We start from the raw sequence: 15,545 nt of genomic DNA, 5'->3' as shown, positions 1-15,545 counted from the left end.
TTTTTTTTTTTTTTTTTTTTTTTTTTTTTTAATATGATCAGTAAAGTATTCCTTTTTTTCTTGCACACTTTTTTTTCGATTTTTCAAAAATATTGAGAACCACTGTCAGTCACTGATATGATATACCTGTACCTAACTCGTTATCAGTGTTAACACAACAGCATTCTAACACCAACAAATCGAAGTTCACTCGCACGATTTCAAGCTTGTTCCTGAGCTACGAGCAGCAGCATTCACAGTCTGCTCAGTTGGTTTCGCTCTCCTCTCGCCTTTCTCGTTCCTCTCTCTCTCTCTCTCTCTCTCTCTCTTTACGACTCGCTTCTACGTGCATTATAACGAAACTGCTCAGTCAGTAGAGAGACGCTGTTCACAACACGTGTCTCTCTCTCTCTCTCTCTATACTCGACAATTTTGCACATCCCGTCACTCCTTTTCACCTGAAAATTTGCACGTATTTTCACCTAGAGTACGATAATATTCGAGGACCCGTTAAAATCTACGAAGTAACAGTGCTGTTGGTTCGCGTGACAATATTAATAACAGTGCGCGATGAGGTGACGTACGTCATCATATAAAAGTTGAGGAAATAATTCGACTCGGATTAAATAGTCATCCTGAAGAAAAAGGATATCACGCGATATCTCTACTGGGATGGTGGATCGTCAGGTAACCCGTAGCTATTTCCAATATTCTTCTAATTTCTCAAAATTCACTCCTTACTACTCACCCTGTCTTATTGCCTAGAATTTTCTATCAGGAATTAACGTAAACAGTGATGTATATAGGTATAGTGCGGTTAAAGAATTTCGATACACTGACGTTTCTTGGTTGATGAACTTGAACGGATTCGTCTCCTCTCTTGCAACCGGTTGAGATGCTGGCGCCAAGAGGGAAAAGAAAGTCCTATCTCGGTACACGTATTATACGTGCAGAGTTACTGTACCTCTTTTAATGGTAACTTGCTACCGATCGTCTCGAGGGAAACCCTCGGTATCGTGGAAGGTAATCGCACGCTCTATTTCATGAACGTCGGTTCGTACCTTGAGATCGGGCTGTTTAGTCTCTTTTTTCAGTCTTATTTGGCTAACTGGACCGTATACAGTAATTGTCTGTTACGTTTACCTTGTAAATTGTGACTTGCGGTGTATCGCGATAGTGGTTAAGATTTTATGAGTCCACTGTGCGTCCGTTCAGCATCATCAACCACGTGACGCTACTGGAAGACGCCAATGGATTTGCGTTTATTGACTTAGACGTATCGCGATAGCAGGTCAGGATCTCGAAGGTACTTTGCCGATAACTCAATTATTTCCAACGATACTTTTGTCACTTGATTTCTCAACATCTGATCAGACGTCCGCAGTGACGTTGAATCTATCCATCCTTTTTTTCTGGTATAATAACAATTATACAGTTTGTCACGTGTACGATATATATTTATCCATTGTATTATCTGACTCTTAGTACTACCCGTTATGTATGAAAAATTGTCGATCGTACGATAAAACGTAAAATAAAATTTGTCTGCGCCGGTTGAAGTACCCTCTGTCCATTTTATCAGCAGGATCAATGCTACTTGACATTTGACATTTGAGTTGCCTAGGTTTGCCGGTATAATTAACTCTGATAAAAATCACAGCGCGTTTGGAAAGTGTCACCGCGTACGTCAGCCTACATGTCTGGGATACAGTTAAGGGCGGAGCCATCGGCCGTTTCTGGTTCGACGACGTTGAATTTTTACTTTGGGCGAATTTCTAGAGCAACGGCTATCGCCTGACGTTAACTTTATACATATGTTTACTCGTAGCCGATGTAATCCGCGTTCGCATAACGCGACAGAAATGTAAGCCAATACCGCTGGATTTATTTACAGTGACGAATATTGCATTTCTTTGCGTACCAGCCCACAGGCAAGGTCGTGCGATGCGGATTCGAAGGATCGATCCTTTGCATTCCTAAGCGACATAGTCGATTCATGGAAACTGCCGTTCGTTGCAATCGCGCAAATCGAACGACTAAACTGCACAATAGCGTCGTCTGTAGGTATAGTTGACGCGCGAACGTCGCGCGAGGACGGGTGGATATAATGGCGAGGAGGAGCAGCAAGGGAATTCACAATAGGCGATTTGCGCAGGCGCACGCGCGCGTGCGCGATCGTTAGGACTGTCGCTCGGCTTTTAGTCGCGTCCGAGTACGTCGCGAGAAATATCGGTATAAAAAAAAGGCGATCTTCATGATCGGGGGAGTTTGGGGTTTTGATTTCTTTAGTTGGAATCCGTGAGGAATTAAGGCGCTGTCGCGATACCTTACAAGCATAGAGGTGCGCCTTGTAAATAAAGTTGCCCGTCGGATGCGGATTAGGGTGTGGAAATTTGTTTAGTCTAGAGGAAATTTCACTGGGTCGTTTCGTATATATTTAGGTAGCAACGTCATAAGGACGATTTAAGTCAACTAATAATGACGCTACTTGCCGGATGGATGGTGCAGCCCTTATTATCATTGTCAATTTAAAAAAATTTTAAATCACGTCGGCGCCATTTCGCTCGAGTGTAAGGTATACGTATTTTGTTTTCTTTAATTTCCTTACCGAGCATCGATTGCGTTCTCTTAATATCCCCTTACGCTATTACGTATTCTGGTAGGAGAGCACAGAGTAATTCCCGTCGTTCTCTCTGAGTGCGAAATATTAAATATGGATTTCAAACTGCCGACACGAATGCGGCTGCTGCTCAGGACCGTATCGCTCGATGGGAAACCGCAAGGCGAATATTGCGTCGCGCAAAACCGTTTCTGGTTCGTCATTCTGTCGGGACTATTTTCAGTATTCCCGGAGACAGTGTATTCCTTTGTATGTAGGTTAGGTCAGACTGTAGACGTGACGTTTAGATATTTTATACGGAGGACGAGCTCGAGGCTTTGTCATCTTTCGATACGCGTACAAGTCCGCGTTGCGTCATGGCTGCTATTTTTTTCAATATGAAATTCAGGTTATATTTTTTTTCGTGCACTGACTTACGTTTAATTGCTTTCTATTTATTTCAGGATTTACTAAGCAGCTCCTGGTTACACGAGGATGGAGGATTCCTCGGTGCATCCTGATAAGTCGACGGGAGGATTTTCGAAGCGACTGGAGGAAGTGGACGAGGACTGTTCGTCGGGCGAAGCAGTCAGGATACTATCGGTCGACAAGGTCACGGTAGAGAAAATCGTTCTGGAGACGGAACGGTCGCGCGAAGTGCTTCTGACGAAGAGTGAAAGTTCGCGTAAGTTTGGCGAATCTAAGAAACGCTTCCTGGTGAAGCCAAAAACAGTTGAGGAGAAAATATCATTTGGCACAAAGATAGGAACTGGTAAGGTATCTGCTGGTAAGGATGCATCGATTACCAGAAGTAGGCTGAAGCAAGGTGAGAATGGCGCATCGTCACCATCGGAGAAGAAGCAAAGTACTTTGAAGGGCGGATCGAGACTTCCTGTCTCGAAAGTGCAAAAGAGTGGGAGCGTCACTTCGCTCAATGAGAAACGTATAAGTCCTATAAAGCTCACTAAAAGCTCGTCCATTGGCAGTCTGATAAGGACTAATAAAAGTCTCAAAGCCGCGAGTCCCGCCAAAACGCGCAAAGTCCCACCCAAAGTGCCGCAGAAGCCCAAGAGACAGATCGGAGCATCGAATTACGTTGGGAGTTCAAGGACGGTCGGTAAGGAAGATTCAGAAGCGTTGGCGAATAGGAAAGATGAGGGAATAAAGAATGAAAAAGATATTCGGAACGAGGATAAGTCCAGGGAAGATCATAATGATGGGGGAGGATCGAAGAGTGGTACGGATCAGCTGGAGAAAATAAGAATAGTGGATGAGCTCAAGAAAGACAGAAGTGAATTGGTAAAGGTAGACGCGACAAAGTTGGGTCCCGGAAGTAAGAGTGATCCTGGCGGAAGTAGTGCCGCTCAGGATCGTTTGGAGAAGAGTCAGTCGGAGATCGAGAGGCTTCAGAGGAATCTTGGTACCAGCATTCATGCCTCCACTGCCGAGACTTACAAGAACGAGATCGTAAATCTTCAGGCTCATTCATTGAAGGTCGTTCCCATTCGTGACCTCGACCTTAACGAGAACGTAACCAGGAGGTCCTTCGATAAGGAGTTCCTGGAGAAGCATAACTTCGATAAGAAGCTCAAGATAGAAGAGAAGCGTCTTCTTGAAACGGACTTGGATTATACGTCGGACACAGAGAAGGTCGACAGGCAGCAGGCACCAGCCAAGTACGGTAAAAAGGTCACCGAGGTCGAGAAGAGATGGTCCGGTGAATTCTTGGAGAGTCAGCTGGATCAAAACTCTTCGGAATCGTCCAAGTCGTCCTACGTCGAGGAACTGGGTAGCATATCCTCTCATGAAAGTATCGTCGAGGACGCGGGTACCTGCAGGTTCGTTGAGCAGGCGCAGAAACGCTTGGACATCAACTTGGAGGATGCTATTAGGAAATCCAATGAGGTCTTAGAGGATACGGTGAGTACTGTGGACTCTGACTCCTGTCTTGAGGATAGAATTAGAGCCATCGATGAAGATATAGAGGAAGCTGGCGACAAGGGCGAATTTGACGAGACGGAAAACGAGTCGAAAAATAGTACTTTGAAGGAATCATCGGTGAAGACCTGTAAAACCGATGACTCCAGTACTTTGCGGGATAACGATGCTAATTGCGAATCGAAGCAGAGACCGGTGATAGAGATCGACACTTTAGAAGCCTCTAAAAGAGATTTCAACGGCGCAGAAAGTCAGTCTACTACACTGACCGTACGAAAGGTCGAAGATGAGAAAAAAATAATAGTAGATACTGCTTTCTCGAAAGAAAATAATTCCAAAGAAGTAAACAATGGTTCGTTCATTGAGACAGCAGCTGATCCTGATGCGGTAGAAGTTCCTGAAGATTCAATATTCTCTCAGGCTGCCCGGAGGAAGAGGGAGAAGAATATCTCGAAACCGTCTACGGGAAAAGACGGATACGCGAATCTGATACAAGAATTCAAAATGGATGCTGGGACTTCGAAACCCGCGAAGGACGAGAAGAAACGCAAGGGCTTTCGACGTCTTCTTCCTGGACTCTTCTCGCCCAAGGATTCCCGGAAGGAGTACAAGAAGGAGCAAAAGGAAAAGAAGAAACGCGAAGAGAAGCACTTCACGCAGCATCAACAAAATGGGAATTACACCAGGTCGCCGGATACGATGAACCTCAATGAGGATATCAAGAGGAACGTGAAGTTGGATACGAGTCTAAACAGTTCTATAATAGAGGAGAGATTGAATGAGATAAAGCAGGAACTGTTTCCCGAGCAAGGAATCATCACTAGTACGCCTGATCATTTTCTCCAAGGCGACCGAAGTCTTCTTCAGGATGGTAGATCGGCTAGAACGTGCACAGCTAATTCATCATTGAGCTCTATAGCAGCTGATGACAAGTGGATCGATCATAATATTATAAGTGGCTCGCCGGATATGAGACAGATCAAGCAACGTCGTGCTGATGACCGGAAATGTAGTCTGGAACGGAAGCACAGCTTACAGGATACTCAACCCAGATTCATGAGGAACCACGGTCCTTCGGGAAGGATCTCAGCACCTCCAAGCGAACGATTCTTGATAAGACCCAGGGCAGTGCATCCGGTCGACAGGCCATTGCCTGCTATTCCACAAAAAGTTGAATTTTCGAATTATGAAAATCATAACGACCTGCAGAAGCAGCGCGAATTGTCACGCGGTAGACGTACGACTGATAATTATCCTCAAGAATCGTACGTGACAGATAATCAGAACTATGAGAACGGTAGACTGTATGAAAACGGTAACTTGATGGACGCGGACAAAGTTGAGATCAACAGGAATCAGAGCATTGATTCTGGATTTAATCTGACTCCAGTCTCAGCTCAGGTTAAAATCACAAGGCAATTGATTGTCAATCAAAATCAAAAAGCTCCGCTCATTGGACGGTCGGCCAAATATTCACCAAATACGAGTCAGAAATCTGGAGACTATGCGGACTCTAGTTACACTCCCAATTCCAGTCAGAAAAGTGAATTTTCGCCGAGTAGTTCAAAAAGTGGGGAATACTACTTAAATTCGCCTAGAGGAAGTTCTCGTACATCTCCGAACGACAGTTTTAGTGAAAGACGAGATCAGACTTATGAGAACAAGCAGCCGTCTCCTAGAGCTTATCCAATCTCGCCTAATGTAAAAGTTGAGACCAAGACTGATCGTGTGTACGATGAGACACCAGTATCGCCATTGCCTGACAGGACCAGGTCGCCGGGATTCTATGAGAAATCTTCATCCAATTCCAGGATCTTTAATCAGACTTTGCCCAATGCCGATGCTATATACGTTCAAAGAAATTCGCCAAACATTCCTATGTCAAATAATCTTGCTAAACTCAGAGCTACTGTAGACAACGTTAACGAACCGGATGTAGCAAATAGAATTTACAGTGAGAAAAATGTGACTGGACCTAGTGAGAATTCAAAACAGAACCCATCAAGGGTTTTGTCACCAGTACGTAGCCTCGAGGGAGTGGCATCTGCACTGCCAATGTCTGATGTCTCCAGAGAAAGAGCCGTATCACCAGTTCAAAATATTCCCAGGGTCGTGTCACCTTCAAGAATGCAGAGGATGACTTCACCGTTGACTATAGTCACTCAGAATCAAGTGAGAGCATCCTCAGGTCCGACTTCACCACATGCTACCAGGGTACCAGTCGCTCCACAGACTAGACCAATGTCACCTCGCCAGGGTAGGACACCCAATGAGATGCGGACGCCGGTTTCATCTCCAAATATGAACCAGACCAGGACGAGTTCAAGCACTGGATCTTACGTATCGATGTCCTCTAGACGTTCTCAGCCTAATGATCAAATTCTTATAGCTTCACCCAAGAGAGAAGCCATCTACGAGATACGACGTCCTGGCAACAGATTGGAAGCAAGTTGTCCCGAGTCCCCAGTTCCTATGGCAGATTCACCGAGTCAAGTTTTGGGTTCCAGGCAGTCCCTTAAGCAAACCGTTGCTGAGAGGCTGGAACGCTGCAAGTCTCCATTGGCTCATGATCCTCAGAAGAGTTCTACTTTACCGACAGAGCCAGTGTACGGTGGTAGACAAACTCTGCAGAAGATTGTGCAAAACAGAGCTTTGTCACCAGCCTTGAACTTACCTAGAAGTGTCCAGAATTCTGTTCCAGACAGAATTCAGAGACCTGAACCCATTTACGTTCAGAGACAGCCTAATGGGATGCTGGCCGCAGTTGGAGCACCCATTCAAGATCTTAGGAATCATCAGAGAGCAGCTTCCCCAGCCGAAAGACAGGATGCTGCAGTGCAGCAACTAAAGCAACAATCGCATAATCAAACTGAAGTCCAGGTGATACCTGCAACGAGAAACCACGAAGTTAAGAGACAATTAGTAGATCCGATTTACGGAGAGAGGCAAGTCCAAGCTCCTGGTGCGTCCCCTGTGAATAATTCTCAGCAGCCAATTTACTCTCGGAGACTGGAAGGTGTCCAACCAGGGACACCTAGACCACCGCAAGTAATTTACACGTCAAGCCAAGAGCAGATTTGCAGGTCCAGACAGTCTGGACATCAGGAGCCTATTTATACACAGCAGCAGGACCCCATCTATGCTCAAAGATCCTCAGAACCCATCTACGGTCAGCACCGTGGTAGACAGTTGTCACCGTCGAAACGTCAGACCATGCAACACCTGGAGGCCTTCTACTTGCAGCATAAAGCGCTTGAAGCTCAACGAAAATTAATGACGTCGCCAACCCGGATGAGTCATCAGATTAATCAGAGTCCAGAAAACAAAACCGAGCCTCCTGAAGTTCGCGAGGCAATTTACTGGCAGCAATTGAAAAGACTCGACGAAGAGCAGCAACGACGAATTTATGAACGGAACATGATGGACGAGAAAGCCGATCCGTTGTATTGGAGAAGAAAATTACAAAGTCCACCCACGTCGCCCACCGCTGGAGTCATCAGGCATGGTTCCAGTCCGAGTCTGGCTAATCAGAGTATGTCCCTACCGCCAAACGTAGAGCAACTTTACTGGCGTAGCAAATTGCAAAATTCTACAGTCAACCCAGTGGGCAAGCCACCGATAATGGGTCAGAAGGGGCAAAACCAGCCAGTCCTGGTTGTCCGACCTCAACCGCAAGAACAGGAACAACCCGTCAAGAAGGTATCCTCGCAAGAATTCCAGGAGAAGGACGTCCCAAGGTCAAAGAGCGTCTCACCTCATTTTACAAGAAGCGACGAGCGTCGCAGTCTCAGTTTGCCCAGGCAAACGAGCGAGCCTGACGATGGTGGATTCCAGAGGAACACTCGCGAGAAGAGCACGGTGGCTGCACTTCGTAAACCGGATGCTCGACCGATTTATCAAGAGGAGAACGAGACTGACCGGAAACCACCACCAATCTTCAAGAGAGGCAGTCTCATTAGTAACTCTAGCAGTTCGGTAGATTATGGTGCGGTCGGTCCTAAGAGGGTTAGTTTCTCTAACCAGACAAACTCGCCTGAGGTTGGTACTGGTGTCTGGCCAACGAAACATGGGATGGCGCCAGAACCGCCGACCAGGAAGCACAAGATCGACAATCCGAGAAGTTCCACCACGTCAGAGAACGATTCTGTTTTCCTTCACGACGAAGAAAATCAGAACAACACCAACAACGTTTACGGAAACGTTCTGGCCAGGTCGATTTCCCAGACTGCAGGTCCTCCTGGAAGTCTTGTGAACTTGGTTAAAAATAGGATCGACCCTGCGAGTGAGAATGTTACGACGTCCCTGGACCAGGAGTACGATGCCAACAGACCGCTCCCACCACCTCCTAGGGAAACGTCCTGGCTACTCCGACGTGGCGGTGCCAGCACGAAGGATCAAGGAAGATCCAGACCCGAGAAACTTGATGCAGGACGAAGAAAGGACGGGAACCAGCAAAGAAAATGTCCAGGACTTAGCGAGAGCGAAAGTGGCAGCGAGGCTGGCGAAGTGCAGCGGATTTTGCATCGACGTCAGGGTGAGTCATTTTTCAAAAGTCCTCATTCATATTAGATCTATTAACACTGCTGCACAGCCGTGTGTTCTCCCTGCGCGTACTGTTTCCTTCGAGTAGACAATCACATACATATAGCTATACCTATAGCCAGGGAATTTACAAATAGCGACAAGACTTACAGTCAGAAGTTCCGAGGTGAAAATCACGCAAAAGGTGTGCGTGAATTCCATTAAATTAATCCTGGCTCATATCTAGCTCTGCGACCGCAACCCAAGAAGACGCAAACAGCCGTGTATGCCGGTGCATCGCAATGAGCTTCTTAGCAGCGTGGAGACTTAAAACGCAACGGCACGTATATGCAGGAGCGCGATGTATCTCAAAGCCCGTATAAGCCGTCTGGCCTTGTCGAGTAGCCTGGCAAAGTTTTCATCCATTTGATTATAAGAATACTTATAACACGCCCGTTATATACGGAGGATTTCATGCGGCGAGATGGTTATACTGAAACCGTAAGTCCTTTGAAAATTTCTCAACCTCGAAATACCCCGTGTATTATTGTCTTTCATGGAAGCTCAAAGAACACATTCCGATTTCTTATTTTCGACGTAAATAAGACCAAAGCTAAGACATCGCCGGGAGATCACTCCCGAAGGAACCAGAACAAATAATTAAGCCAAGGTAAACCGCCCACCCCTATTTCTCAGTCATCGGCATTGTTTGCGGCTGAGAGTTTAGTGCTTCGTATCTTCCTCCCCCTGTATAGAAATACACACGTATTACCTTTGGACATTGGTACCGTATACCGCAGATAAACATAAATCCATAGATCACCGATCACACCTCTTCGTGAAAATGCGCAATGGACATTCGTCGAATCAAAATGAAAGGTCAAAGGTGATCATACGGAATAAAAAGAAAGTCAGTCAGTCCTATCAGGCTACTTTTTAGGTTATGACCATCTTCAGTAATATTTCCATTAAATATTCTTTTACATGCAATACGAAGATTAGATGGCTGTGCGATAACGGAAGATATAGGGATTAAAGGAATACCAGGTTGGGACGAAGATAGATGCTTTCTCTCCCTTTCTCCCCCTATCTCATTCTCTCCGTATTCCTTGTAACTAACGACGTGACGTCATCCGTCTAGAAGCGGGGGAGTACCAGTACTCGAGGTAGTTACTCCATTCTGTCCTAAGTAAGGTCAGTAACCTTGGATCTCGGAAAGTCCGTGGTAAAGTGACGTCACATCGGCTGCACCCACGCATTTCCGCTCACGGGTTTCATTAGCTTTGACTATTGTCTCAATGTTTTTATCCTTCGAACCGACAAGCAATCAAGTTTTCGCTGGACGTCTGGAGTCTTCCGCGATGGCGAATGCACCGGTTGGTGTAGGACGTATTCCTGTTATCAATAGTACTAATCACAGCGTGCAATCGTAGCCTGCGTCTGTAATCTCGTACAGCTTTCCGAGATTCCGTTGAGAGATTGTCAAGGGGTAGTTTAAGAATGACTAAGAGATCGGAAATTAACTGTCGTTAGGTATTCAGTGTCTGGCGATTACGTAATTTCAAGGAGCCCGATATTTCCTCGACAATCGTACGATTGTACGTACTTAATTGCCATGAACTTATTGAATGGCCTTGAGCGTACTTTTCCTCTATTTGTCTGCCTATGGAAAAAGTCTAGGAAGCAACTTTGCATTTCTTTCGCATATACAGTCCTAGTTATACAAAGCACTGTACTACCCTCCCCATTTTCATCATGCAAACTTCAGTGCAGGAGCGCGCTAACTATTCATGGAACGTAATGACGTCTCTGGGAAAATACTTTGTCCTGGGAGGATCGTACTTTGCGTTGTTGGTCAATAGCGCGACTTTACCGGCTAACAAAACTTTGGGAAACGTCCGGTTTGTCGCAATGGTTCGTATATGGATTTCTTTATCCGTAGAGACGCTGTTGGCTTGAGACGTTATCTGCTGAATTGTCCGTTACCCTCTGTACGTTGTTCATGGATTTATTTACCGGTAAAGCAAGGCTCGATACCGCTCTACGTATTGACGGCTGGTACATGGGCAGGGTTAAGAAATTCCAAAAAATGGTACGAGTAGAAAATTTTTTTTTGTAACATCCCCGAATCTTTCTCGAAATATGGTAACAGTTGGTAGAGTTTTTTTTTTTTAATAAAGAATACAACAGAAGGAATCCCCAATTTCATCGTTTTCTCGTGCGACTATACACATGTGAATTCCAATTTGCATTGGTCCCGTATGGAAAAGTGTATACGAGTTTGTGACCTTCTGTTACCAGCCAGCGGAAACGGAAGTTAAGAGTTGAACCTGTAAAATGAAAGGAACGTCAGGTGTATTTGCCAATAGTGTAATTTTTTTTAAACATTGATACGGGTTTTTGAAAATTGACTTTCATAGTGGAAGCTACGAGTCACCGGAAGTAGTCCTGATCCAGTGTAAAGGAAGCTGAGCTGTATCAGTGGAGCAGCGCTCGGTTCGAAAGGTCATTGACACCAGCCGAGAAACAATTTGAAATATAAAAGTAGACAAAGGGTTAGAGTCGCCACCTTGTTCGGTGGCTCTCGGAGAGGGTTTAGGGGTTCGCCCGGAAACTGAGTAAAAAGACCAGGAGACTCGAGAGACCCTTGTAAACCAACCGAATGTTTTTCGCCGGGTCAGTCGCGTGGTCCAGGTAAGCACTGAGGTTCCACGTTTTCGGGACGGTTGCTAGGAAAGCGGGGGATGTTACGGGGATCGATCCCCGACTCCCGTGACGTCACGAGCCGGGACTCTGCCAACCGGGATCGCAGAGCGTCTCGGGTCTCGTCCTCGCGATTTTATAAAAATTATCCGTCGTCTCGTAAGAGGGTCCCGGGGCCCTCTGGTGCGCGTTCTGGTCATCCCCGTGGACGTTGACGTACGGGTATCTCCAAAGCACGAGATGTCAGTGTGGCGCGCGTGACCTGGGGCCCTTGAAGTATCGCCGCCGTCAGTAGCGCAAAAGGGCAAAAGTTCGCGGCGCGATTGCGACTGCACCGTGTTCGCCCGAGTGGATAACGCGATAGTTTAATGGCCCGAATCCCAGGTGAATCGCAGTAGCACCTAGAGAGCACCTAAGCGCTTTATATAGAGAGCAAGAGAGACGTAAGATCATTTTTTTCGACCTTTTATTTCGATCTGTCATAAGGCTTACCTAACCTTACCGTATCTATTTTATTCACGCAAGGGTAACGTAGGCTATCTGGAAAAATCCGAAAAGAAACGAGAAATAAGTTACGGCTTATCAATCCTGGTGTGAATAATTTCATAGGAGATTTCTCATCTCGTGGAAAGTGACGTGTGACGGATCGGAAAACGACTTGCTGTACTTCATAATGAAGTAGGATTTTCGGAAAATATTCTTCACGCTGGTTACTCGCTGTCTGGGTATCCCATGCTTTTCTACTTGTGTTTCAGTGACGTGGGCTGTGTGTATAGTTACTGGCAGGAAATATTAAATATTCATTAATTTTCTATTTTGGGCTTCTCGTGAATGATCTAGCCTTTTTTTTTTGTTCTTTTTGAACAATCGTGACAAACCTTAAATACAGAAGGGCTTGTAGAATCTGTTATTTTTGTATGCAAGGTTTATCTTTTAAAAATCGTCGTTTCGAGGTTATGCTGCGGTGCCGTTAGACGTGCCCTTTTCCCGCTAATACGATCAATTCTTCCTAATTAAATTTTTCTTTTTTTTCCCCCATTGAAACAAATAATTTTTATTCTGTGTCGCGTCAATGATCTTATGGCTAATTATTACGTCGCGTGCGATAGGTATCTGAAAGATATTACGTTTTTGTCAAAATTTTTTTTTTACGTGTATTTATGTTCTCCTGGGCGTTTCCTGTACTGGTATACGAAGTCCTCTGGGAAGTCTCGAACAAATGTGATATAAATAATAATATCTTGGAATAACATCGTCGCACAATATATTATCGACGGGCAGTAGAACCTTGGCGTTGGTATAATTGTGGTTTTTATCGGCATTCGGAGACAGAGTCATTAGAAAGGATCAAAATACGTCCCTACAATTGGTTTAATCGTATATATATATATAACAGCACTTTATCAAGGAATTTCCTAAAAGCGTAACAAAGTTCCTGCGGTAATTTGAAACCCTGAAAAAACGTCATACCCTTTATATAGGACAATGCAGTCATGCATCAGGAGCCAAAAGTCAAGTCTCAGGAGGGAAGGACATTGAGTGAAACTTTTCCCAATGAAATAACTAGAAACTCTGAGACTTGCCGTTTTTTTTTCTTCCTCTTCCTTCAGAACTCTTTCCACGCCTGGTTAACTTCCCAGATATATTTCTCCGGTTGGGACAGTCCCTTCCTCCCAGTGTTCAACGTATCCTCAAGAGAGATACTTCGTCAGCTAATCCCCAGTTCAGTCCGATCGAACCGATTGATTAGTACCGATTAGGATTCCCGATTATTCATCCCTAGGGAGTTTGTTTCGTTCCAGTGTGGAATTAAGATAAAAAAAAAAACGAAAAAAAAAATGTCTCCTTTCTCAATCCGGCTTATCCAGCTTGCTCGATTAATTAATTAAGAATCGACCATTCTATTTATTTCTAGGGAATTTTGTTTCTTCCACTATTTTTTTTTTTTCCTTTCTTTTTCGCTTCCTCCTCAGATCTCAATCGAGCCAATCGTATCCCTTTGAATTGCAGAGTGAGCTCACGTAGTGCCCGTTAATTACGAATCGTCCAAAGGCACAGCACGATGCGTGCTGTCGACTTGAAATACTGACTTCTGGGATATTCTCTCTCTCTCTCTCTCTCTCTCTCTCTCTCTCTCTCTCTCTCTCTCACACACACACACTCATTGCTAACCTTTTACGTTTCATTCTTTACCGCTTTACTTTCCTTTTATCTCTTTCTCTCTTTTAACCGTCCGGCACGTTCTTCATAAATTGTTCGGTTTCACTGCTCGCATTAACTACCACCATGGTAAAAGCAATAAATTAGGATTAACGGATTACATTGTTACGTCCTATACCGATAACCTAACCGGAACACTCGTACGTTTGCATATATCACCGACTAATATGAATTATGCGATATGCATTGAAAGTCATGTATATGATCCCACGTTAATCAAACAAATGCGATTTTCATAGACGTACACTTTAATTAAGTTATCATATATATAACTGACTGTTCCGTGCGATGCGAAGCTGCATAATTTTCCACTAACGAAACACGCTCCTATGCCACTTCTCTATGGTGACGCACAGAAACTGAAAATTAGGACTCAAGTATAGAATGAGGATTGAATTAACTTTTCGATAATTTACACGTTAATTGGACTAACGTAGAAAGTCAAACGGCGCGTTGATTTCCAGAAGTGTCTGTTTCGCGTGTAATGCGATTGAATAAATAAATTCTTCTTTTTTTTTTTTCGTAGACACTTTTTTTTTCTCGTTTCGACATTTTCGTTTTATCGGTTATCACTAATTATAAATTTTCATGCTGTTCCACTTTGATTGTATCGATACCATTTTCAAGTGATACTGATAAATATCGATAGTCTAACGGCCATCCTATAGGCAGTCCTGACAGTTCTGTCAGTGCCTACCAACCACGCTGTGGATGTAATAGACAAGTCGCATCCCCACGATACAGAAGTTTCATTCATCATCGTTCATTCAAGTTTATCCCGTGGTGACGACCGCGCCCGAGAGATGGCGCTAGTGTCGCTGCGCAACTTGAATTTACACATCGTAACGTAACTAAGTACAACCAGATTCGACATTAGCCCTTTGAAGAGCTTCATTCGTTATTAATTAGTGATTAGAGATTTTGACTCTCATTAAGTGAAAGTGGTTGACTTAATTTATCTTTTCTTTGTCATTCGTCACACCGTCCAAGTATTCTTAAAGCAAAGACCGAAACGATCGGGTCTATTTTAATACAGCCAGTCGCTTTCCGATACGGAATTTTTTCCGTAGCATAATGGCCGCGCTCGTTCCGCCGATCGTTAGACGAATTAATTATAATGAGTCGGAAGAAGTGTCGCAACCGGTAAAACTGTTGAGTTTGGCGCGCATTCGCGATCACTAGTCGTGATGTCCTGGAGATTCTGAAAACGCCTGAGGAAGATGCTGACTCGGTGGAAGAGCAAGGACAAGAGTTCGGGGAAGGGCTCTGCCGTAAGTGGGAGTGGCAGCAAGAAGAAACGGAAGTTCGGCAGAGAAGGTGAGAGCACGATAAGATATACTTGGGTTATCCCCAGTCACTCCGTCGACAGAGAGAGAGAGAGAGAGAGAGAGAGAGAGAGAGAGAGAGAGAGAGCCGCACTTGGTTTATAAGTATTCAAACAAGACATCAGCTTACAAGCAATCTTTATTTGTCTGGAAAACGTAAAAATAGATCTTTGCCACGAGGGCTGGAGAAAAATGTGGTCCAATAAGCGTCTCGAAACTATAAAATATTAACTGCGTCGAGGGGGCGCCGGGGGGGGGGG

General features: G+C 44.8%; 1 protein-coding gene across 20 annotated transcripts in view; it reads left to right on the top strand.

The window, feature by feature from the left end:
- Window positions 1–15,545, top strand: part of LOC107263617 — a 130,371-nt gene that overhangs the window by 15,486 nt on the left and 99,340 nt on the right. For 12 of the 20 annotated variants that reach the window (XM_015731005.2, XM_025081127.1, XM_015731001.2 and 9 more), the window contains exons 1-2: window positions 52–666; window positions 3,043–9,050. In XM_015731005.2, coding sequence (XP_015586491.1) covers window positions 3,074–9,050 — 5,977 coding nt within the window. In that variant the 5' untranslated portion in view covers window positions 52–666; window positions 3,043–3,073. Of the gene's footprint in view, window positions 1–49; window positions 667–2,387; window positions 2,555–3,042; window positions 9,051–15,545 lie in introns of those variants that run through there. The other 8 variants (XM_015731009.2, XM_025081129.1, XM_025081128.1 and 5 more) reach the window with 4 other exon arrangements.

Source organism: Cephus cinctus, unplaced genomic scaffold (genome assembly GCF_000341935.2).
Source record: "Cephus cinctus unplaced genomic scaffold, Ccin1 Ccin1_scaffold0160, whole genome shotgun sequence".
NCBI classification, from domain to species: Eukaryota; Metazoa; Arthropoda; class Insecta; order Hymenoptera; family Cephidae; genus Cephus; species Cephus cinctus.
This window is presented reverse-complemented; position numbering and strand designations above follow the sequence as displayed.